Source organism: Protomyctophum parallelum (genome assembly GCF_964188405.1).
Source record: "Protomyctophum parallelum genome assembly, chromosome: 11".
NCBI lineage: Eukaryota > Metazoa > Chordata > Actinopteri > Myctophiformes > Myctophidae > Protomyctophum > Protomyctophum parallelum.
Genome location: NC_139707.1, coordinates 34,715,561 through 34,741,099, shown reverse-complemented (window position 1 = coordinate 34,741,099; position 25,539 = coordinate 34,715,561). Strand labels below are relative to the sequence as shown.

Genomic DNA, 25,539 nt, shown 5'->3' with positions numbered 1-25,539 from the left:
TCCATTCTGGGTCCGGAAACGGTACTTTTTGTCAGCCTTGACCCCAGTAGAAGGTCTGCTGCTGTGAATTTTACACCTCTCCCGCTTAGCGGAGAGTGTGGTGTGGTAGAGGACATCTCCCCGAACGTGTGGGTATGTCCAGATAGTTGCCTCGCGGAGGCCTCTTTGTCCAGTGTCCATTCTGGGTCCGGAAACGGTACTTTTTGTCAGCATTGACCCCAGTAGAAGGTCTGCTGCTGTGAATTTTACACCTCTCCCGCTTAGCGGAGAGTGGGGTGTGGTAGAGGACATCTCCCCGAACGTGTGGGTATGTCCAGATAGTTGCCTCGCGGAGGCCTCTTTGTCCAGTGTCCATTCTGGGTCCGGAAACGGTACTTTTTGTCAGCCTTGACCCCAGTAGAAGGTCTGCTGCTGTGAATTTTACACCTCTCCCGCTTAGCGGAGAGTGGGGTGTGGTAGAGGACATCTCCCCGAACACGTGGGTATGTCCAGATAGTTGCCTCGCGGAGCCGTCTTTTGTCCAGTGTCCATTCTGGGTCCGGAAACGGTACTTTTTTCAGCATGTCAGCAGGAAAAGAGCTTATCAACATATGAAGTAATTAACAGCCCACAGACCTTACTTCTCCTGTTAAGAGCTGGCACAAAAATTCAAAACACGTTCAATTTATCCTGTCTGTACAACCAAAATGAGTATGCTTTGACCAGTATGTGTGTATTTTACGACAGGCCACCATATGCGTCATTGTACATCCGTAAAGATCATAAATGGCATATCTGGACAAATGAATCGAATGACACAGCAGGCTATACCTTTGAGCTGATGCAAAGAGAATCCGCTCAACAGCACAAAAAGACATTAGGCACAAGTAGTTTCTATGTCGTGTCATACGAGAAAAGAAACAGTCAAGAAATAATCAAGTTTCGTCAGGACAAACAAATGCATAAATGCACAGACAGATGCAATCACCGCACACAAGTGACACCCATTCCAAAACTAGAGGTAACTCCTTCACCTGACTTAGCTTGCGTAGAGAAAGCTAACGGGTGGCTGTGTGATAAGACAATCGATCAGTACCATCAGCTCTTGCTATCTGTTGTTGTTGTTGACAAAAGGGCATATATTTGTCCCAGCATTTTTGTAAGCCAACAGTTAATGAGTCTTTATTGTGGTGACATCAGCATACTACCAGATGTACCAAGAACATCACAGAATTGGTGGAGCTATGAGTTGGTAATATTGCCAGTCAACCTCCAAAAGACTCATTGGGGAGCAATTGTCGTAGATTTCTCTAAAAAGACAGTGGAGGGTGATAGCATAATCTTAGATGTTGTTCTAATGGATTCAGTCCATAGCTATGAACAAGACCTGGTTAATGTATTTGGTCCACTGCAAAAATACTTAGCCTTACAGTACTTTGCAATTCATGGTAGAGGTATGGCTATCACATTTAGATATGAGTGTTATGACAGTTGCCCTCATTTCATAACACAAACTGATACCAGTAGCTGTGGTCTCTACACTTGTTTGTTTTCCAAAGCTGTTCTGTTTGACGTGAGTCTCAACACTTACCAAACAGAGACTGAAAAGCGAGATTGTGTATTGTATGAGCTGACAGGAAAAAATGTATTGCTCTGAGTACATAGTTTAAGTACTGCACTGCACTAAAAGGCTCTGTTTTATCTGTCTTATATGTTGTAGGAGAACTTCGCCGCCAATGGAGGATGCGAGGGACGCCAAATGACACGTCCCCACGTGATTTTATCCAATAGTGCTTACTGTGATCATCTAAAAACAAACGTTTGAAATGTTTGGACTGAGCTGGTTTTGCTTTAAAAGTACATCTAACTTTTGATCAATTTATGTGTGTGTGTGTGTGTGTGTGTGTGTGCGTGTGTGTGTGTGTGTATGTACAATGTTTGCACTTTATGTTTGCAGTGATGCTTTGCACTATAGGCTACCTTTTTATACATTTGAGTGATGTGTGCACTTAGGTACATTGCATGTTGTACCATATATACATTTGAGTGATGTTTGCATTGAGGTACATTGCATGTTGTACCTAAGCTTTTGAGTAACGTTTGCACTTAATTGGTACATTGCACGTCTTACCTTTTTATACATTTGAGTAATGTATGCACTTATAGGTACGTTGCACTTATAGTACCATTTTGTACTTTTGAGTGATGTTTGCACTGATTGACTTTGTAGTTTTTGCATGTTTTGCATGTGTTTGAATAATGTTTGCTGTATTAACACAGATGCGCACACACATGCAGTAAATTGATCAAATCTGTAACTACTAACTATTAAAGTAGCTTCTCAGTCCACATTAAGACAAATTGTGATGTTTAAAAACAAATATTGTAGGGATTTGGAAACTTTTAAATGAGCATTTTATTTCTGATTGTGATGATCATTATTGATATGATTTCTTCTTCTTCTGTGTAACAGTGAATGAGAAATGATTAATGATTAATTAAAAGGTATTTTTTTCTAACTTTCAAAGCCTTGTCTGTATTCTTTTATTCTTTCATAAATGTAATGCTATGGAGAGGGCCACTATATATATAACGATCGTTGTCACCTCATCTATACCTGGGCACCGCCCAGCCAGAAAGAGGGTTTGGAGGAATGTATAAACACAGCACTGTAAAAATAAACTATTACTGTTAATGGCCCATCTACATAGTGAATGACATTACCATTGTCATTGATGCAGACATTAGTGTTCAAACACCAGTAATTACCAAAATAATTAGTATTACTTTGCAATGCATGTTATAGGCCAGTGATTTCATGTCAATGCCCCAAGGCACAGCACTTTTTTGAGCATTGACCTCAGTAGACGGTCTGCTGCTGTGAATTTTACACCTCTCCCGCTTAGCGGAGAGTGGAGTGTGGTAGAGGACATCTCCCCGAACGTGTGGGTATGTCCAGATAGTTGCCTCGCGGAGGCCTCTTTGTCCAGTGTCCATTCTGGGTCCGGAAACGGTACTTTTTTCAGCATTGACCACAGTAGACGGTCTGCTGCTGTGAATTTTACACCTCTCCCGCTTAGCGGAGAGTGGAGTGTGGTAGAGGACATCTCCCCGAACGTGTGGGTATGTCCAGATAGTTGCCTCGCGGAGGCCTCTTTGTCCAGTGTCCATTCTGGGTCCGGAAACGGTACTTTTTGTCAGCCTTGACCACAGTAGAAGGGCTGCTGCTGTGAATTTTACACCTCTCCCACTTAGCGGAGAGTGGGGTGTGGTAGAGGACATCTCCCCGAACGTGTGGGTATGTCCAGATAGTTGCCTCGCGGAGGCCTCTTTGTCCAGTGTCCATTCTGGGTCCGGAAACGGTACCTTTTTCAGCATTGACCACAGTAGACGGTCTGCTGCTGTGAATTTTACACCTCTCCCGCTTAGCGGAGAGTGGAGTGTGGTAGAGGACATCTCCCCGAACGTGTGGGTATGTCCAGATAGTTGCCTCGCGGAGGCCTCTTTGTCCAGTGTCCATTCTGGGTCCGGAAACGGTACTTTTTGTCAGCCTTGACCACAGTAGAAGGGCTGCTGCTGTGAATTTTACACCTCTCCCGCTTAGCGGAGAGTGGGGTGTGGTAGAGGACATCTCCCCGAACGTGTGGGTATGTCCAGATAGTTGCCTCGCGGAGGCCTCTTTGTCCAGTGTCCATTCTGGGTCCGGAAACGGTACTTTTTGTCAGCCTTGACCCCAGTAGAAGGTCTGCTGCTGTGAATTTTACACCTCTCCCGCTTAGCGGAGAGTGGGGTGTGGTAGAGGACATCTCCCCGAACACGTGGGTATGTCCAGATAGTTGCCTCGCGGAGCCGTCTTTTGTCCAGTGTCCATTCTGGGTCCGGAAACGGTACTTTTTTCAGCATTGACCACAGTAGAAGGGCTGCTGCTGTGAATTTTACACCTCTCCCGCTTAGCGGAGAGTGGGGTGTGGTAGAGGACATCTCCCCGAACACGTGGGTATGTCCAGATAGTTGCCTCGCGGAGCCGTCTTTTGTCCAGTGTCCATTCTGGGTCCGCAAACGGTACTTTTTGTCAGCCTTGACCACAGTAGAAGGGCTGCTGCTGTGAATTTTACACCTCTCCCGCTTAGCGGAGAGTGGGGTGTGGTAGAGGACATCTCCCCGAACGTGTGGGTATGTCCAGATAGTTGCCTCGCGGAGGCCTCTTTGTCCAGTGTCCATTCTGGGTCCGGAAACGGTACTTTTTTCAGCATTGACCACAGTAGAAGGGCTGCTGCTATGAATTTTACACCTCTCCCGCTTAGCGGAGAGTGGGGTGTGGTAGAGGACATCTCCCCGAACGCGTGGGTATGTCCAGATAGTTGCCTCGCGGAGCCGTCTTTTGTCCAGTGTCCACTTTATAAAGTCCATGCACTCCAGTGAATAGCATTTATCCATTTAGATAACTTTATTATTATTATTATAATGATTTAATTACTTATTTTTACACAGAAACATAATGTGTGTCTTATAGCATCATATAGCATCATTTAAATGCTTAATTTGTAGTTTTAATGTGCAAATTAAACTTTTTTTCAATACTCTAGAGGGTACTCTTATTTTGAAGAGATCGTCCACCGGAAGCCTTAAATCTGTTCATTAGATCTGTTCACTAGACGCTGCCCTAGATTAGCTCACTAGACGCTGCCTAGACCTAGCTCCCTTGACACCGGTGGTGTAATAGAGAGACTAGAGTATAGAGTAGACAGCAGTGAGTAGGTATAGGGGCTATTTAGTTCCAACAACAGCAAACTGACTCGGCTTAAGGATATTGATGCAACTGGTCAACAGTCAACAACAGTGACCAGCAGCGTTACACAAAAAAACAACACAACGCAACACAGGACAGCCTTTCTACCAAGATGCGTTGGTTCCAGGGGTCCATCCCCGCTGCCATTGCCTCCGCCAAGCAACAGACATTCATCTTCGTCGTTGTTATAACAGGTATATATATAGATCTATATATCTATCTAGTATCTATCTATCTGTGTAGGTTAGCTATTAGCTAGCTATAGATGACTATTATAGCTGCTGTGTCAAGTAGGTAGCCAGCTAGCCATATTAGCTACCCCGGTTGAGACAGGTAACGTCATTGTAACACAATAGATAAGGGGAACATTATTCCACCTCTCAGGTAAACATACAAATACATGTTTTTAATAAATTATTATGGGCTTTTAGAATTGGTATAGTTGTCTGTCGTGTATTGTAAACACGGCAGTTATTTGCGCTGCTGCTGTCAGCTAACGTACGTTAGCCAACATTTGTGGACGTTACACGGACGCTGTGGTCAGTCACCTATCTCATCTGAATATGTGTGTGATTATGATAGGCTACCTGATTACGCTGTTTCGCTGAAATCCCCGTGGAGAAAGGTGTGATGACTGAGATGATTTTAGCAACTGACACATAAACTATAGCCTAAAATGTTAGACTGTACCCACCACAACAATTGCTGTGGTGGGTACAGTCTAAAATTGTGACATGTTTTCCCAATTCAGTTTACAAACCTTCGGAATGAAACCGTACACGAATACATTTGTAGTAATACTGTATTAATGTAGCACGAGAGCCCATTCTATAGTATACAAACATTGACGTTGATGTCAGTTCCTTATTAAAAACCACGTTCCCCTGCTGCGAAAATGCAAAACTGCGACCTCTGGAGGCGATGCATTTGACAGGACACCAATCTCTCTGCAACACCAGTTTCACCGACGATTAAAACAAAAGGGACATATAATTCACACGTTGGTGTCTTATTTTCAGTGTAGTCTGTCAAACCGTCGTCACCACATCACATGATCAGGCAGTGGGGCATACATGATGACTATTAATGACTCATCACTACAAATGTCTCACTCTCTGAAGGTGACGATGACCAGTCTGCACAGCTCATGTCCAGCTGGGAGGACGACACAGTCCTGGAAGCTGCACAGACTTGTGTGGCGATCAAAGTGGACGCCAAGAGGTGATGTGTAATACAGGGAGGGCTCTTCAACGTTTTTTTCAAGCCAAGTACCCCTTAGCTGAGAGAGAGATGCACTGACCCCCCAACTACATACTAACTGTACTGCAGGTGTTGACACTAAGGGTAGCCCACCTGCCCCTGGCAGGTAAATAAAACATTCAGGCAGGTGGAGTTTGCTTTCTGGTTGCACGGCTGACTGTGCAAGTGCTCGTTTGAGAGGGGGACGCAACCGCATCTGTAAACGGCAACATGAGATATCTGCCTAAACACCTTATTAACGTGGCCAAAGCGTTCTGTCCTCTGGTCTGTGGAATGTAAAATAAAAGTAAGGTATGACATTTTTTATCACACAGCCCCAGAAAGTGCCTTAGTGTCAAACCCTGTATTCGTATAAAATTGTGTTGCAGATTCAACTTTTTCATAGATTTCGTAGATGGCTTCGTAGAGTTCTTTGACAGTAACTTTGGATGTGTGCATTATTAAGATATGTATTGACCTTGTGATGTTCTTGTGTTTCCTCACAGTGAGACGTGTGTGCAGTTCTCCCAGATCTGTATCCTTTTCCATGAACTCCATGCTGTACAGTTTGTAATGTTGGTATTATTATTAGTATGTATGTGATGTATGTGATGATGGCTCCAGAATATGCTGTGAAGATTTATGACCAAATAAAATACAAATGTCTCGAGGATATCAAAATCCTGAGGACTGATCTCCTGTCGGATGACATTGAATGGCGACAAAGTGCTCATGTTGGCCTGCCGCCTGACGTCGACATTTAAATGTCTTCTAAATCCTGACAGTTTGCTGAAATACCTATGTGTCTATATCAGTGCATGGTGCTCCATATCAGTGCATGGTGCTCCATCGAGCTTGTTCACGTCTATAGCCCGCGATTCGAACACGGGTCTCCTGCGTGGAAAGCGAACATCTTAACCACTAGCCTAAAGGGGAATTCCCCCCTTGGCCGTGAGCGGATACTAAAGGCTTTTTTGGTCATCAGGCAGAGGCTATGAACGAACCACCACAATTGCTACGCAACAAATGTTACTTTTTTCAAACTGAAAATGTATGTGTAATGATGTGTAAATGTGAGTTGTTGCGCCTTAACGTCCCACTGTGTGAAGACCCGGTTGTCTGCATACCGTCCTGCTTTTTCATCGGAGAGAATGGAATTCCCCTCGAGGTCATTGCTGGCAGCGTGTCTGCAGAGGAACTCACAAACAGACTGGACAAAGTCAAACAGGTAAGGAGGGGAATAGGGCTGCAACTATCAATTATTTTCTTGATTATTTTTTTATCAATGTCTTTTTCAATTAATCATATCTTTTTATTTTTAAAATATATTTTTATTTGAGTAACGATTACTTTGATTAACTGATGTACCCTAGGTGGGAGCATACTGCTGAATGAGACCACCTTGTTTTGTGCCCCCCCCCCAGAAGAGAAGATTTGTGTTAAAAAACACTTTCAAGATGTAATTGTTTTTCCTCAAAAATAGCAGATGTACAAACTCATAGCAATGGCACAAAGTGACGCGTCATGAGCTTGTACATCTGCTGTTTTTTAATAGCCCAACTCGAATATCTAAAATTTCCCGGTTTTGATGGATCAAGACGTCTTAACCCATTCTGGGCAGGAACCCCTTTTGGTGTTTTAACTAAGCATTATGTTATACTTTAGCTATTGAAAAATAGCAGATCTACAAGCTCATAACGCGCCACCGAGTGGCGCGCTACTAGCTTGTAGGTCTGCTATTTTTTTTTAATCGTGAAAATGCGGCACAAATCTTTGAATATTATATATTCTTTCTGAATACATTCTCGTCAGGCCTAAAAGTTGTTCTGCGACGCATCCGCTCCTGTTATGTTGGTACTCTCTTTCACACTATTCCTGTTCTATTGTCTTGACAGATGCACTCTCTGCAGATGCAGGGAGTGGGATCAGAGCCCGAAGTTCCGATGGAGGCCAGTCCGTCTGTCGGTGTACCCACAGAACCAGCCCTGGGCCCAGCTCCACCAGAGCCCATCTCTGCTCCTATGGAGCTCACCACCGAGGAACCAGCGGAACACGCACAGCCTGCTTCAACTCCAGCCACACCAAAAGGTCAGTCGAGAAAAGCCATTGAAAGGATTTGATCGAATCTGATGCCATTATCGATTGATTCTGCATATCGTCCAATCCTTGTCATTTACGTAAGGGATAATATCTGGCTATAGGTGGAGTTTAACCACCGAGGCGAAGGTGAATTATACAGTATCCCGACAATGACCACCTAGCCTAGATATTATCCCGCTTATTACATGGTCACCTAACATAAATTAATACATTGACCCAAAACACAACAAAAAAAAGTATTCCATAAGTTCACGCTGGCTGCGTCTGGCCAGCTGCAGGGCTGCAGCACTGTCGGAAAACAAGGAAGTGAGTTGATCAAATAGAATCAATTTTCGGGTCCTGCTTCGTCTATTTCTAGCTCAAAAATGTTTTCAAAAACATTTTTGAGAGAAATGTTTAGCTGCAAATGACATTGTGTGTCACTAGTGTGTGTGTGTGTGTGTGTGTGTGTGTGTGTGTGTTTTTACATGGCTGTCATGTTGGAAACGGCAGTAAATCAAGCGGGGCGCAGCTGGTGCTCAGAGGGTTTGATTAGGCAGAGGTCTGTTATACAGCGGAACGGTCATTATGATGAGATAACTCACCGCTGAATTAAGCCATTTACAAATCAGAATCATGCATTCAACCAAGCCATGTAATATTATTTTAATAAATTGTTGAGTGGGAAAAAGAGATTACATACTAAACAGTTTTAATGGCATTAGTGTTATGTATTAAAGCTTTAGACTGTCCTCTTCTACCCTGGGTTTTCTGCGACGGGCTGAAGTTCTTTACAATTGAGCTAAATAAAAAGCCTGCCTTCTTGATCATGGAATAAATGTAATCAATTTGTGTCAGATCATGTGTCTACAGTATGTATCATGACCTTTCACAGTTCACACCATCTAAATGTTATTAGTGTGGTTGGTTGCTTATGGCAGCTGTGGCATGTACAGGCCAGGGTGTTCGGTTTGGTCATTTATGTAATGAAAGTGTCTGTGGCACGTTCCAGCACCTTCTCTCGCTGTCTGTTAAAACATTTCTGAAGATGCAGTTTAGAACTCAGTTCTTTTTTTTAATATATATATTATTTTTATCCCACGATTTTGTAACCCATTTTTCACCCCATGTCAATTATCTAATGTGATCCTGGGCTCTACACACCCTCCACCAACCTGGGGAGAGCAAGGGACTTAACTCATGCTTCCTTCATGCATTAGTGTCCAAGTTGCTCCTTTACACCTGGCAGGGGGGAGTTTCCCTGGTTGGACGTAGCGCTTGGAAGGAACACGTTATTCCAACCAGTTCCTTTCCCCTCCATCAGGCGCCCCGGCTGGCCAGGGGGAGGCAGTTTAGAGATCAGGATTACTGCATGTTTTTTGTGAGGGTACCTACCCTAGGGGACACGGGGAGAACATGCAAACTCCACACAGAAACTAGAAAGGCCTCAGAAAGAACTCAGTTCTAAACTGCATCTTCAGAAATGTTCATTCAGCTCGTTTAGGAAAAATCAATTATTAGAGGCAGAGATACTCTGTGTGTGTGGGTGAGGTAAAGGTAACATTTCGTATTAAACATCTGGCAGTGTGGACAATAAATCATTTCTTATTTCCTTGTCAGCAATTTGAAACTGGCCTCCGTAAAATCTGAATCCCCCCCACCGCCCACCCCTTTTCCCCTCACTGTATATGTTTCTTTTCCCTTTTTACCTCCTTTATGATTAATTCCCGTTCTGTTCTTTGACTATATGGAAGTGTCTATTTGTACGTCTCTAAATGTTTTGATGAATTGAACAAGGTGGACCCTCTTGTAAACAAGTGTAATGCTTAATTGGGTCGTCCACTCACAGTTAACAGTCTTTGTATTGAGTTTGTGCTTGAAATGTACTGTAATTCTGCAAACTGTTAATACATATTTCAATCAATAAAAAAAAGCCATTCCTGCAGACAGGCTTTACTGAAGCCGTGGCTACATTACACTGTAACGTCGTCCTGTAATGATTACAGGACGACAGGATGTTTAAATATGTCACGGCACACGGGACAGGCAAAACTCCTGGAAAGCCATTTTTGTCTCCGAGTGAAGCTACAAACACTCAAGACAGAAAGATCAGCCATGTGTTAACACATTCCTCCTCTAGAATGTTCCCTGAAGTTTACTTTCACTTTGAATCTTTGTTCTTTTTTTGTAACACTTCCTCTAGAATGTTCCCTGAAGTTTACTTTCACTTTGAATCTTTGTTATTTTTTTAAGTGGTGCAACCACTCCCTTATGGAGCTATGTGTGTGGGTGGCTGGGTGGGTGGGTGTGTCTGGGTGGGTGGGTGTGTCTGAGCACGAAAACAACATGGTTTTATTCACCACCTGTGCGCAACCTAACGCACACACAAACACACACGCACATATTAACTGTATATATGATGCTTTCGGGTGTGCCAATAGGTCTACAGTACAGTGACGGTACAGTAGAAGGACTGCCGCACGGTAACTGTCATTTCTCAACCATTTCGGACGCGGGGCGGCACATCGGAACCGGCGCCCTGGGCGCGTTCCTGGGGGTCTGGAACCCCCCCCCCCCGGCCCCCACACACACACACACATACATACATACATACATACATACATACATACATACATACATACACACACACACACACACACACACACACTTGGTGGACCCAGAAAAGTGTTTCTAATCTTTTGGTTTGTTGTCTTATTCAAATAGCTCTGTTTTGAAACGACATACGTATGCAGGGATTCTAAAATAAAAGGTTCTATTCTCTGTCTGCAGAACCCTTGACCAGGTCAGTAGATGAAGGTAGCAGTTCAGGAGCGGCAGCATCTGGTGAGGACCAGAGCGCTTCATCAGATCAGGCCACGTCCAACAGTTCTCAGCCTGGGGAAAACCTCGAGGCCAAGGTGGACCGGTAGGAACACACACACACACACACACACACACACACATGCACATCAAAGCTCAATTATCATTTGGCCAGCTATGGGACATGACACTATTATTGTCCAATTTGTCCTAATTCAACATTTGCCTTTTGTTTTACTTTGTGTATCTGACGAGGTCAAAGACTCTTGAGATGATCTCTTGTGTACTCATTTTCACACCCTTAAAAGGATCCCTGGCTAATAAGACTAATATGCCATAAAACATTTTACGTGCCCTCTATAACTAAAAAAAAAAAAAAAAAAAAAAATTAAAAACACCTTAAATATTTTATTTCTTTCATAAATAGAGAATCTTTCACTCAATAGGAACTGCTCCTGTCACAAGTTGAGGTCGTAATTGTCCATGTGCCGTCCAGCCCTATGGACTGCACATGCTAATAAAAAGTATTTAAAATATTGCTTTGATGCTCATATTAACCGTAGGAAGTATTACGTTTTTTTATTTATTAGCACGTGCATTCCATACATTCCATAGGGCTGGAGTGAAAGATTCTCTATTTATGAAAGAAATATAATAATGAAGGTGTTTTTATTATTTTATTTTAGTTGTAGAGGTATAGAAGTATAATGTTTTAAGGCATATTTGTCTGATTAGCCAGGGGTTCTGGACCCAATGTGGGTCCACGTTATGGACATTGTCTATAGAGGGTATGTGCGTGACATCATCATCATACCCGGAAGTTATGCGGGAAAGCCGGGAATGCCTACTGAGTGGCAAAAAACTACTTTCTGGCCTTGATAGCCCCATACATCCAAACAGAAAAAGTCAATCTGATTGCATTAAATGATGTTAAACAACATTAAATTCACTTTGCCAAGTCACTTTGCCACTCGATTTCCCATTCACTTTATGCATGCGCATGCCCTCTATATACCGCTGTTCAGGTTAACGTCTACATTTGTTATGGAACCAGTCTTTTTACAATTTAGGCATAATTGCAGACGCTCTTAACCCATTTGGGGCAGGAACTCCTTTTGGTGTTAGCATCATGTTATGCTTTAGCTATTGAAAAATAGCAGATCTACAAGCTCATAGCGTGCCACCGAGTGGCGCGCTACGAGCTTGTAGGTCTGCTATTTTTTTTAAATCGAAGAACGACTGACATAGAAACATGGCTTTTTCAGAAAACTGTCAGGATGTATAGAAGACATTTTTAGAATCTGATCTCAGGTCAAAATGGGAGCGATTTACAGTAATGAAGGTAAACACAACAAGGTAATACATCAAAATGCAGATAAAATGTTAATCTAGGATTATAGGTAGACTACATACGAACCTATCATCAGTCACTTGACACCTTGTCTATACCACCCACTGTCCAGGTTAACGAAGCAACTGGAGGACAGACGAGACCAGAAGAAGAAAGAAGAGGAAGAGGTGAGGTTGAGCATGAGTATTTTCCACTGCCTCTCTCTCTCTCTCTCTCTCTCTCATTAGCAGGCAACAGTGCAGCACTATCCCTCTCTCTGTTTCTGGCACAACAGCGCCCCTACTGGTACTCATAGTCATATACTGGTGCTCATTAACCAACACAGACACATACAGTAGGTGAACACAGGCATAGGTGAACACGGACATTGCTGTTCCTTGGAGTGGTTGCACCACTTAAAAACAAACGAGTCTTAACAATGGAACACATTCTGTTCTGACATTCCATATGTTGATCCTTCCCCACCCCGTCCTTCCTGTTGTTCTGACAGTCTATATGTTGATCTGACCTCATCAAACCCTGTACACTCCATACATGGCCAGCAGTCTGCCATCTGCCGTCACCCAGGCGGATGCGTGCACGCGACCTTGCCCTTTTCTCGCCCTCAGGGCGTCTTACTGGTTACATAATCTCCTAATTGCAATTATTTGAGATAATTGCAATGATTTGAGAAAAACATTTTTTTTTGTTTTTGATAATCACATTTGTTTTTAGAGATGATTGCTTGTTTGTATGATTGTTTCCATGTTGACATTTTCCAAACATAGCAGAAATGGCAGATCCACACGCTATAGAGCACAGAAGTCTGACGTCAATATCGGTAGAGGGCGCAAATCCACGGGTTCACGTACCGTACTTTTTATTTGCATTGTAATCCCCATAGGGGGATTTTAGATTGCCTCATATAAGAACTGTTTAACTGTTAAACATTGTCATCCCGGCCGTTTCACTCATATGGATATGACGAATCAACTGACTGAGAGAAAACGCTAATGTTATACTGCTACTGAATTAGTTACATTTTCGCTAGAAACATGAGTGACATGAGTGTCGCAAACGATACAGAGACACCTCCCTGACAATAACGCTGAGACAGCTTGTTTATTTTTGGACTTATATGAAACGATTTTAAGTTGACGTATTTGTAAAAAATTATAAATAAAAACTGCCTCCCCCTGGCCAGCCTGATAGAGGGGAAAGGAACTGGTTGGAATAACGTGTTCCTTCCACGTGCTACGTCCAACCAGGGAAACTCCCCCTTGTCAGGTGTAAAGGAGCAACTTGGACACTCAGACATGAAGGAAGCATGAGTTCAAGTCCGTTGCTCTCCCCTTGTCCCCCATATATGGGGACTAGGTTGGCGGAGGGTGTGTAGAGCCCAGGATCACATTAGATGATTGACACACAGGGGTGAAAAATGGGTTACAAAATCGTGGGATAAAAAAATAAAGAAGACGTTGAGAACCCCTGGCCTGCTGCAGCACTGATTCCATGATGGCCGCTGTGCTCATTGTCCTGTGTGTGTGTGTGTGTGTGTGTGTGTGTGTGTGTGTGTGATTCAGGAGCAGATCAAGAGGGAGATGGAGCGCAGGAAGGTGGGGAAGGACATGGTGGACTACAAGAGGAAACAGGAGGACGACAAGACCAAGCGGCTCATGGACGAGAGGAACCGAGACAAGGCCGAGGAGAAGGCCGCCAGGGACCGGGTCAAACAGCAGATCGCTCTGGTAAATAAACATAAAGGCTGCCAGGGACCGGGTCAAACAGCAGATCGCTCTGGTAAATAAACATAAAGGCCGCCAGGGACCGGGTCAAACAGCAGATCGCTCTGGTAAATAAACATAAAGGCTGCCAGGGACCGGGTCAAACAGCAGATCGCTCTGGTAAATAAACATAAAGGCCGCCAGGGACCGGGTCAAACAGCAGATCGCTCTGGTAAATAAACATAAAGGCCGCCAGGGACCGGGTCAAACAGCAGATCGCTCTGGTAAATAAACATAAAGGCTGCCAGGGACCGGGTCAAACAGCAGATCGCTCTGGTAAATAAACATAAAGGCTGCCAGGGACCGGGTCAAACAGCAGATCGCTCTGGTAAATAAACATAAAGGCTGCCAGGGACCGGGTCAAACAGCAGATCGTTCTGGTAAATAATTATATCCACACCACCTTCTAGACTAGAGGAGTAGTGTGTAAATTGCACAGCCCTTTTCTGGCAGTAACCCCAATAAGACCTGGGGCCAAAATGTCTTTTGAATCCTATGTTTCTATATCAGTGGTGCTGAAACGTTTTCATGTCAAGGACGCCCCCTCCAACATTATATGTATTTGGACCGCCGACACCCATCTCAAAATATATATTTTTCCCTGGGACCCCCAGAAGCAAAGATTTTAGTTAAAATGTTTGCTTTAAAAAATAACTTCCCAGGTGGGCTCAATAACCACTCGGCTATGGCCGCCGCCAGCTGTTTAGCTGATGATGAAATAACATGCTTGGTGGCTTGGATACCATAGATATAAAAACCTAGATGCCTCATTCGCTGCCGCTGCAGTGCATTGTATTGCAGCCTGGAAGGCGGAAGTCACGTGGGAGTGCGGACGTACGGAAGGCACGCCGCCACTCAACTACTAGCCAATCACAACGCGTCTTTTCCGGGACGTATATCAATTAAATTAAAAGGAGAAAACAAACATTTACATTACCTCTGATTGGCCTACCGGACGTCCTCTTCTGTGATGGGATGCGGAAGCTTACCTTCCCTGAAATGGCGACACAAGACACAGACGCCCCAGAGCCGAAGAAGACCTTTCTATGTCTATGGCCGATAAAGCAGTGGTTCCCAAACTTTTTCGTGTCAAGGACCCCCAAATCAACATTTATTTTGGCCACGGACCCCCCATTTGAAAATATATTATGCCAGTGACACTGGCATATGTTAAGGGAGGATTTTTATGTCTCTAGCAGTGATTCCGAAACATAGTAATTTCATGGACCCCCAGTTTCACATGTATTATGCTACGGACCCCCTATTTAATGGCATTTCTATCTCTGGTACCATTTGGTTCCATTTGTACACTCTCAGAGTTACAGAGCCATAACTATCTCTAATTGAGCTCAAGTACCCCCAGGGGTCCCCGGGGGTCCCCGAACCCCACTTTGGGAACCCATGCGATAAAGGCTTCCCCTCCCTGTTCCTCTGCAGGACCGCGCTGAAAGAGCCGTTCGCTATGCCAAGAACCAGGAGGTTCCATCTGCCGTCACCCAGCAGATCGCTTTGGTAAATAAATATAAAGGCCGCCAGGGACCGTGTCAAACAGGCCGATAAAGCACTGGTTCCCAAACTTTTTCATGTCAAGGACCACCAAATCAACATTTATTAGGCCACTTGAAAACATATGCCAGTGACCCCGATAAGGGAGTGATTCCGAAACATAGTAATTTCATGGACCCCCAGTTTCACACGCATTATGCTACGGACCCCCTATTTAATGGAATTTCTATCTCTGGTACCCCAATTTATATTCTAAAACCACTGTTAATTTAACTCTGAGAGTTTACAAATGGAACCAAATGGACCCGTTATCTCCCGACTATCTCTAATTGAGCTCAAGTACCCCTAGGGTTCCCCAGGGGTCCCCGGCCCCCAGGGGTCCCCGAGGGTCCCCAGGACCCCCCGGACCCCACTTTGGGAACCCATGCGATAAAGGCTTCCCCTTCCTGTTCCTCTGCAGGACCGCGCTGACAGAGCCGTCCGCTATGCCAAGAACCAGGAGGATCTGGAGGCTAGCAGGCAGGCAGCGCTACAGGCCAAGCAGGCCGAGATGGAGGCCAGGAAGGAGGCCAAGGTCAGGGAGAGGAGGTACGTAGGAGACACATGAAGGACAGTAATGTCATACAGTGATGCAAATTATTGTCATTGTCGGGGCAGAAACCTTATCTCCATATTTTAACTTTCTGTGTTTTTTTCGTAAATGAATGCCCCCAGTTGATCATACTATTACAGCATCCCACAAAAGCATCAAAAGTAGCAGATCCAGAAACTCGAAACGTGGTGCTTTTTGAGATTGTAGATCTGTTACTTCTTTTCTTTTTCTTTTTTGTTTTACATATGAGGTTTCAACCCAATAGAGACGAAATATATTAAAGTAACAAGCACACATTTTGTAGCATTGTGCATTGTTTGTTTTGGGCCCACCTTTTCAAAAAGATTCAATAATTTAATGTATTGCCATGTCAACAAGTTGATAGGAATTTGTCTTGGTTCATACTCAACATATCCAGACAACCATAGATACAAAAACAAGAAAGACAATACAATACATAAACCAGCAGCATAGGGATATTGCTACATACAATAAAAATAATGCTGTCTCAATGATTCCTTTCAACCACAACAAATGAAACATTCTGGTAGAGGTGCTGATTACATTCAGAGTTCATTCACAATTTGTCATATAATAATGCATTGTGTTTGTTGTGCTCTCACAGTGCCATAGCGAGGATACAGTTTCGACTCCCAGACGGTTCTTCCTTCACCAACCAGTTTCCCTCAGAGAGCAGACTACAGGAGGCCAGGCAGTTTGCTGTTCAGGTACAACAACAAAGCACTTATTCGGCAGAAAGGTTTCTTATTCACATATTTAAATATTTAAAATCTAAAAGAATGTCTGTTGTCTCTTCCAACTACTGTCAGCTGCTTCAAGTGACTTTATTGACACTGTCAACTAGGGATGCTCCGGTCAGGTTTTTTGGGACCGATAACGATCTCATGATCGGCTGATACGATATGTCCGATACCGATGCTGATCTTGTGAAATGTTGCACATTTTAATATTTCCAAAATTATTATTATGTCAAAACTAAGTCAAAACTGTTCCTGTGTGTGGGGAGGAAGGGGAGAAGGTTTAGGCCTGTCACAAAAATGCCAAATCATGTTCTACTATATTCTCTGATTGACATTTATACCAATTAAATGGTGTAAAAGATCAGTTTCTCCAGATAAGGTAAATGCTGATTACCCCAGGGGTAGACAGCCTTAGGCACCAGTGCCAACATTGGCACAAAGGAGGGTGATCACTGACACACTGGCAAGTGTGTGAGAGAGTATTTTTGGTTTTAAATAAACTATTTAAAAGTCCCTCACATTTGTGTGTAAATTACATCCTGCATTCTACATTCATTAAAACTGAACTATGTTATTGCCCTGACTCTAAGGTCACATTCCCACCTAATACTTCAGTAGATTCAATGCGTATGGGCGGAGAAATTGGGATTCTTGCATATTTAATTTGCTGCGGTTTGCCTTCACACTATCATCCGCAGCAATTGGAAACACAGCAGCGGGGACCTTTATCAATGTGTTCCATTCATAAACTAGCCTACACAGTGAAATCTATGGTGATAAAATTATACCTCATAACGTGCATGTGTCGTGCCGTCTGGGACTGGACCCCCCTCTCTCTCTCTCTCTCTCTCTCTCTCTCTCACTATACGCATGCAGCCACACACTGTTCTTTTGGGCATGGAGGCACAGCGCTGAGCGCACTGATATAACAGACAGCAGCGCAAAATGTTTACAAGTTTATCGAGATGAAAGTCCCTACTCCCCAGTCCCCACACAGTGACAGTACTCCATGTTTACGGCACGCACAGACAGAATATTCTGTAGGCTATAATACGCTGCAGTGTTTTTATGTGTTTTCTTAAGAAATTGATTAATGTACTCGTCCTCATTTCGATCAAGTGCGATTGGAAGCAAAGAGAAACCCCCATTTTTGATACGTATTAGGATTCGAATGAGCCTTCAAAGTGTACTTTCTGAAAATGCGCAGCAGGATTCATTTTAATCGCAGCAAAGCTCTCTGGTGTGAATGTGACCTTATGATCATTATAACAACGTGAAAGAAAATATTTAAAAAGAAGGAAAAACTTTATATTTGTGGACAAGCAAAATATGTTGAAATTTTTCACGTGGTTTCATTAAAATGAATTGATGTTGATATGGCACACTGACGATCTAGAAAATAAAAACATGGCACATGGCAACAGAGTGGCCCTACTCGACCACTCTGTCTAATTGTCTCAAACTATGGAAGAGCAGGGAATACTACCGCTAACCACTGCAGAATGGGATGTATTAGTTATATTCTATTAACATAATCTAGCATACAGAAACATTGCATTCCATTCATTTAAATAAATTCTGGGTTTACAGTTTGATCTTCATTGATGAAACTTAGCAGCTTAGTGTTCTGCTTTGTGAATTGAAACAGCCGCATAATTAGTAATGACGGTAAACTTTGGAGAGCAAAATATTTGTAGATTGTTTTAAAGTGGGAATTATAAACCACTGCCATGTTTGTTTAACAGCCAATGGGGGTGTACAATATCTGTCCACCATACAACATGTATTTTGTTGAGTAGCTCAGTCGGTAGAGCTCTCTCCTTTAGACCACACACAGACATGAGCATGCTCTGGGTCATCGCCAACTCTGCATATGAGCTTATGCCCTCAGGAGCTATAAGCTCATAAATCAAGCTCATCAAATTTAGAGGCCCTCATCTATGGAACTCCCTAGATGCTTCACTTAAATCCTCAGTATCCTTGCCAATATTCAAAAAACATCTAAAGAAATATCTTATTTCTTCCTCTCTGTAGATTACATGTTTTACCTTGATGCGTTATATTACAGTCTATGAACGGGAGCCACCCCCCGTTCAGTCAAAATAAAAACCAACTAAGAAGAAGGGGGGAAGTCCCGCCTCGTTGTCTGGTCCAGCCAATGGCCAGCTGGACCCAAACGGATCTAGAAAGATGGCGATTTACAATACAAGGACTGACTGGCTTCATTTTATGTCCATATCAGACACGGCGAACGCTTTGTCCATATTTTTTTTACAGTCTATGGTTGTAACGGCTGATACCGACAATAAGACCTACTTACTTACCGTTTTTATCCCCTGCTCCTCCTGAATGCGTCTTGTCCTCTTCCAGGAAGTTGGGAACCGCTACGGTAACTTCTCCCTGGCCACCATGTTCCCCCGGAGGGAGTTCACGGGAGAGGACCTGGACAAGACCCTCCTGGAGCTGGAACTGGCCCCCAGTGCCTCCATAGTGCTCCTGCCTGTAAGTAGAGGAACTGGCCCCCAGTGCCTCCATAGTGCTGCTGTCTGTAAGTAGAGGAACTGGCCCCCAGTGCCTCCATAGTGCTGCTGCCTGTAAGTAGAGGAACTGGCCCCCAGTGCCTCCATAGTGCTGCTGCCTGTAAGTAGAGGAACTGGCCCCCAGTGCCTCCATAGTGCTGCTGCCTGTAAGTAGAGGAACTGGCCCCCAGTGCCTCCATAGTGCTGCTGTCTGTAAGTAGAGGAACTGGCCCCCAGTGCCTCCATAGTGCTGCTGCCTGTAAGTAGAGGAACTGGCCCCCAGTGCCTCCATAGTGCTGCTGTCTGTAAGTAGAGGAACTGGCCCCCAGTGCCTCCATAGTGCTGCTGCCTGTAAGTAGAGGAACTGGCCCCCAGTGCCTCCATAGTGCTGCTGTCTGTAAGTAGAGGAACTGGCCCCCAGTGCCTCCATAGTGCTGCTGCCTGTAAGTAGAGGAACTGGCCCCCAGTGCCTCCATAGTGCTGCTGCCTGTAAATAGAGGAACTGGCCCCCAGTGCCTCCATAGTGCTGCTGCCTGTAAGTAGAGGAACTGGCCCCCAGTGCCTCCATAGTGCTGCTGCCTGTAAGTAGAGGAACTGGCCCCCAGTGCCTCCATAGTGCTGCTGCCTGTAAGTAGAGGAACTGGCCCCCAGTGCCTCCATAGTGCTGCTGCCTGTAAGTAGAGGAACTGGCCCCCAGTGCCTCCATAGTGCTGCTGCCTGTAAGTAGAGGAACTGGCCCCCAGTGCCTCCATAGTGCTGCTGCCTGTAAGTAGAGGAACTGGCCCCCAGTGCCTCCATAGTGCTGCTGCCTGTAAGTAGAGGAACCCACACCCCGCCTCGCTACTTTACCCATTAAGAGCTGAGGGTTATTGCAAAAATGCCTTCTAAATCAGATAAATTATATCTGCTATGATAAAAAGAGGAAAGTTCCATGTTTCGGTGTGTTTATTTATTATTACAAAGTGTTATTTTCACTTTTACTTTATTGAATGTGGTTACAAATAGGGGTGTCAAAAAAATCGATTCGAATTAGAATCGCGATTCCCGTTATGAACGATTCAAAATCGATTCATCCAAAAATAGTTTTCTTTTTCTTTTTCTGCTTACAGTACATGGTGTTTGTGATATGAAATGTAAGCTCACCCTAATCACAGTAAACATCATGTCTTCAGTCATTTTAAGTTACTGTAGTCAGTACTACAGTCACTTCAGTTCAGCACAGCTGTATTGTATTGTAGTATTGAATCGAGAATCATTTTGAATAGAGAATAGTTTTGAATCTGGAAAAAAAAAGCTTTAGATTTTTTTTATTTTACGGGAACCCATTTTGGTGTTAGCACTATGTTATGCTTTAGCTATTGAGAAATAGCAGATCTACAAGCTGGCGCGCTACAAGCTTGTAGGTCTGCTATTTTTGAAAAATCGAAGAGCGACTGACATAGAAAGACATTTTTTTAATCTGATCTCAGGTCAGAATGAAAACTGTCAGGATGTAGAAGACTTTTTTTTAATCTGATCTCAGGTCAGAATGGGTTTAATTTTTGAGTTGAATCGAAAAAATTGATTTTGAATCGGAATCGAATCGTGGGACACTCAAAGATTCACAGCCCTAGTTACAAATGTGGTTCTGATACCTCTTACTTTTATTTCACCCCCCGTAGCAGACGGGCCGCCCCAACAACACAGTGATCCAGTCCACTGGAGGAGGTTCTGCCGGGTTCTGGGCCTTACTGGGACACATCCTCTACCCCCTGCTGGCCGTGTGGAGGTTCCTCAGTGGGTTCCTGTTCGCCAGCCCCCCCGGGCCCCCAGCGGGCCCCCAGCGGCCCAACAACGCTCACCCCAGGCCCGGCTCGTCAGCAGCCAGCTCTGAAGAACCACAGAGGTAAATAATGTTGAACCTCATGGTCGGATCACAGTTCATTTGGATTCCATAGAAGCCGGCATGTCTTCTACGGAAAGCACGTCATCCACTGAAATTGGGTGATCTACAAACTCACAACGTTGTGAGCTTATAGATTGCCTATTTTTTGTTATTACCGGTAGTTAATTTAACCCATTTAGACCTTGGAACGATTCTACAAATGTCTTCTAAACAGTTTTCTGAAAAACCCATGTTTCTGTGTCAGTGGTTCTCAAACATTTTCATGTCAAGGACCCCCAGAATTATCTCTATTGGGCCACGGACCCCCATCTCAAAATATGTAGTTCCAGGGACCCTCCCCAGAAGCAAAGATTTGAGTTAAAAACGTTCGCTCTGAAAGAATATATATTCAAAGTTTTTCAGAATAGCCTTCCCCAGTTGAGGTCTCGTTTATCCTTTTATCTTTTTAACCCTGTATCTGTTATGTTTTTAGCTTTGATCTTTTTTCTTAATATGTAAAGCGCTTTGGGTATTTAGAAAAGCGCTATATAAATCTGAGCTATTATTATTTTATTATTACTACATTTTCATGATTTAAAAAAAATAGCAGACCTACAAGCTCGTAGATCTGCTATTTTTCAATAGCTAAAGTATAACATTAAGCTTAAAACACCAAATGGGGTTCCCGCCCAGAATGGGTTAAGATTGAAGAGGTCAAACTAGCGATAGAATACACTTTCAGTCAAAAGTTGTGTTGCTTCTTGTAATTATTCCTGCCTCTTTTCCCCCCTTTCCCTCCCTTTTGCTCAGAGAAACTCTACGCAAGCGCACTCTGGAGAACCGGCCAGACGACTTCAAGAAGGACGGCAAAATCCACCGGTTACGCACAAGCGAAGACAGCGAGGACGAGAACAACACTTGGAACGGCAACTCCACCCAACAGATGTAGTAGTAGCGCATTGAATGAAGCCTGTCTTTCTACCCCTGCTCCCCCCCTACCCCCACCTCCCCTTTCCCCCCAGCGTTGACTTTGAGTGTTGCGGCAGTATAACCGAAGAGTTGTGCTGTTTTTATAGGGCTATTGTTTTCTCTCTCTATCTCTGTCCAAGGCCTGTGCTCCTGCTCCTCCTCCCTTGCATGGGTTAAAATTATAGTAAAAACGATTAAATAATAATAATAATAATAATACAATGAGCTTTGAACTGAAATTCTGTCTCTTTAGACGGCAGTCGCCGAAGGCTGAAAGCTTTCTATAAAAGGCTGAAGTTTGGGAGTTTTCAGCAGATATTGTGGCTGCCGGTTCGGTTCATTCAGATGATTCTATTTAACATTGAAAAGAAGATTTTTTTTTTGTGTTTTTTATTTAATATATCAGTAACTCCAGAGATGTATTAAAAACGCTCTTTAATGAAAACGTACGTATGTGAGGGATCTTCTGGTAGAAGGAGGGCCAGTCAGTTTAACCGTTTTGTTTTCTAGCTAAGGAGTTAGGCCCACCCTCATGGCATCAGGAGGTTTGGCCCGACCCTCCTGGTATCAGGAGGTTTGGCCCGACCCTCCTGGCATCAGGAGGTTAGGCCCACCCTCATGGCATCAGGAGGTTAGGCCCACCCTCCTGGCATCAGGAGGTTAGGCCCACCCTCCTGGCATCAGGAGGTTAGGCCCACCCTCCTGGCATCAGGAGGTTAGGCCCACCCTCATGGCATCAGGAGGTTAGGCCCACCCTCCTGGCATCAGGAGGTTAGGCCCAACCTCATGGCATCAGGAGGTTAGGCCCACCCTCCTGGCATCAGGAGGTTTGGCCCGACCCTCCTGGTATCAGGAGGTTAGGCCCACCCTCATGGCATCAGGAGGTTTGGCCCGACCCTCCTGGTATCAGGAGGTTAGGCCCACCCTCAAGGCATCAGGAGGTTTGGCCCGACCCTCCTGGTATCAGGAGGTTAGGCCCACCCTCCTGGCATCAGGAGGTTAGGCCCACCCTCCTGGCATCAGGAGGTTAGGCCCACCCTCCTGGTATCAGGAGGTTAGGCCCACCCTCCTGGCATCAGGAGGTTAGGCCCGACCCTCCTGACATCAGGAGGTCAGGCCCGACCCTCCTGACATCAGGAGGTTAGGTCCACCCTCCTGACATCAGGAGTTGGCCCACCCACCCTCCTGGCATCCGGCCATGTTTGGCAGTGGAATGTTTCTACTACTGTAGTTGAAAATGGGCGACCACTGTTACTGCTCTCATTAATTAAATGATGAGAATTAAAGCGACCTGTTTTTTCAATAAACTTTTGACTTGTGTCAAAACTTTGACAGTGGGTGCATGCATGGATTGTTTTCTGTTCAGTTGTGTGTGATTGACAGAACTTAACCCTAACCAACCACGCCAAAGGGTCAAGGCGGTTTTAGCGTTAACTCCGTGCAACCGTTTGGACCCAAGGTGAGTGGTCAGGGCTTTAGACCTGAGGCCGTTTCTTAAAAATGCCTTCTGAATGGTAAATGGTGCATTCCTTTATGCAAGGCGCTTAACATAGATTGTGCATTACATTTATTCACCCACTCACCCACGCATTCATTCACCCACTCACACACACATTCATTCACCCACTCACACACATTCATTCACCGATGGCAGAGGAAACCATTCAAGGCACCGACCTGCTCATCAGGAGCAATGAGAGGTTCAGTGTCTGTCTTGCTCAAGGACAGTCAACACTAAGTGCCGATACATACTCCTATTTTACCGCTGTAGTGCCGAAATTATTACCTCAAATGACGTCACACTGTAGGATCTGCAGAGACGAAACGACTTTTATTCGGCTCTAAAATAGGAGTATGAATCGCACCTAACTCTGGGGGAGCCCAGAATTGAACTGGGAGCCTTCTGGGGGTCCGCCAAATTATTTTGGGGGTCCCCAAATAAATTAAAAATAAATAAACCTTTTTTCTTTGCAACTGAATGGCTGGAAAATGGAAATTAAGAGTTTACACAATAGTACACAATACGCATAGTACATGCAAACACCTCCCTAATGAATGATTATATCTGGTTTCAGTATTTATTTATGGTGTATCGTCTCTATTATTAAGGTTATTGTACTAGTCAATTTATATTGGCGTCGGGCGGGAGGGGGGGGGGGGGGTCTCGAGACATTGCCAAAGGTTTTTCGGGGGTCCCCGGCCAAAACCGTTGAGAACCCCTGGTCTGTGGTGTTGGTGCAGTTAGGCTTGCAGTGCAAACATTATGCAATCATGCACTAACGTGTGACACCTGTGTGGTCCCTCCATCCGGGTCCTCTACCACTACCAGACCATACTTCTGCACCACCAAGACGCACGTGGACTCACTGGTAAAAAAAACTAATTTATTGTTCCTAAATCATTCCTCACTGTCGTCAGACACGAGTTAATATGCCTTTCTAATGTTATTCCATCTGACTGTCTTGGATTTATGTCATTATATGCATCTCTGAGTGTAACTCTTAATTAAAAAGAGGCCTGGCCGGCATGGGCATGGTGATTTTAATAGCAGCCACCATCATAGCCGTTGCGTTTGATTTCACATTTTGTCCCCCCAACTTTTAAAAGGTGTTATTGTTCGTCAATATGGAGAGAGATTGATTCAGTAACTCAGGGAATTTGAAAAGGGTTTTGTACTTCTGTATTTCTAGCCATGGGAAATGTATGGAACATTTATATCTAAAGGAGATTGTGAACGAGTAGTGTAGCGGCTACACTGTAGCCGAACTTCACTGATTGACGCTTAATTCGACCTGAACCAGTGTTTATACAGTAGGTAAAAATAAAACTAATACAAGTTATACAACCGCTGATAAATTAACTTTGTAGGTCTACTTTTTAATGTAAAAATGACTAGTGAAACGTTGTAGATCGGTTAGGCAAGCAGAGCCAGTCACAGGCTTGCAATTTTATATTCTATTAGCGTATTTCTTGACAAACATGTATTTTATAAAAAAATGTCATGGATTGAAACAACCGTTCGGGAACTTTAATAGCCGGCTAATTAATTTAATGAGCTGCAGCTGTCTTAGCCACTGGGCTTAACATGAATAGAACAGAAAAGTGTGAAAATGAATCAAAACCGGCAGAAAGGTTTTTTTTTAATGGATCATCAATGATGAGGATTATGAACGTTGTTCTCAAACTTGCAAGCCAAGGATCGCCAAATTAATTACATAAGCTGCAGTCTAGACCATCATCTATTCTGGTCACAATCATTTTAACCATATTTATTTTATACTGTGAAAATATTCCAAAATAGCAGATAT

General features: G+C 44.0%; 1 protein-coding gene across 2 annotated transcripts; it reads left to right on the top strand.

Moving 5' to 3' along the window:
• The first annotated feature begins 4,670 nt into the window (after positions 1 to 4,670).
• On the top strand, positions 4,671 to 22,794 carry ubxn4 (UBX domain protein 4). 2 transcript variants are annotated; one of them, XM_083776565.1, is made up of 14 exons: positions 4,671 to 4,962; positions 5,890 to 5,989; positions 6,514 to 6,542; positions 7,117 to 7,235; positions 7,903 to 8,095; positions 10,877 to 11,012; positions 12,370 to 12,424; positions 13,820 to 13,984; positions 15,458 to 15,532; positions 15,987 to 16,114; positions 16,744 to 16,846; positions 19,250 to 19,381; positions 21,060 to 21,283; positions 22,073 to 22,794. In XM_083776565.1, exons 1-14 carry the CDS (start codon positions 4,881 to 4,883, stop codon positions 22,209 to 22,211), a joined length of 1,680 nt encoding a protein of 559 aa, XP_083632691.1. In that variant the 5' UTR covers positions 4,671 to 4,880; the 3' UTR covers positions 22,212 to 22,794. The 2 variants fall into 2 exon arrangements, with proteins under 2 accessions (XP_083632691.1, XP_083632692.1); XM_083776566.1 differs by lacking the exon at positions 15,458 to 15,532 and having other exon boundaries at positions 4,672 to 4,962; positions 22,073 to 22,789.
• Positions 22,795 to 25,539: the final 2,745 nt, after the last annotated feature.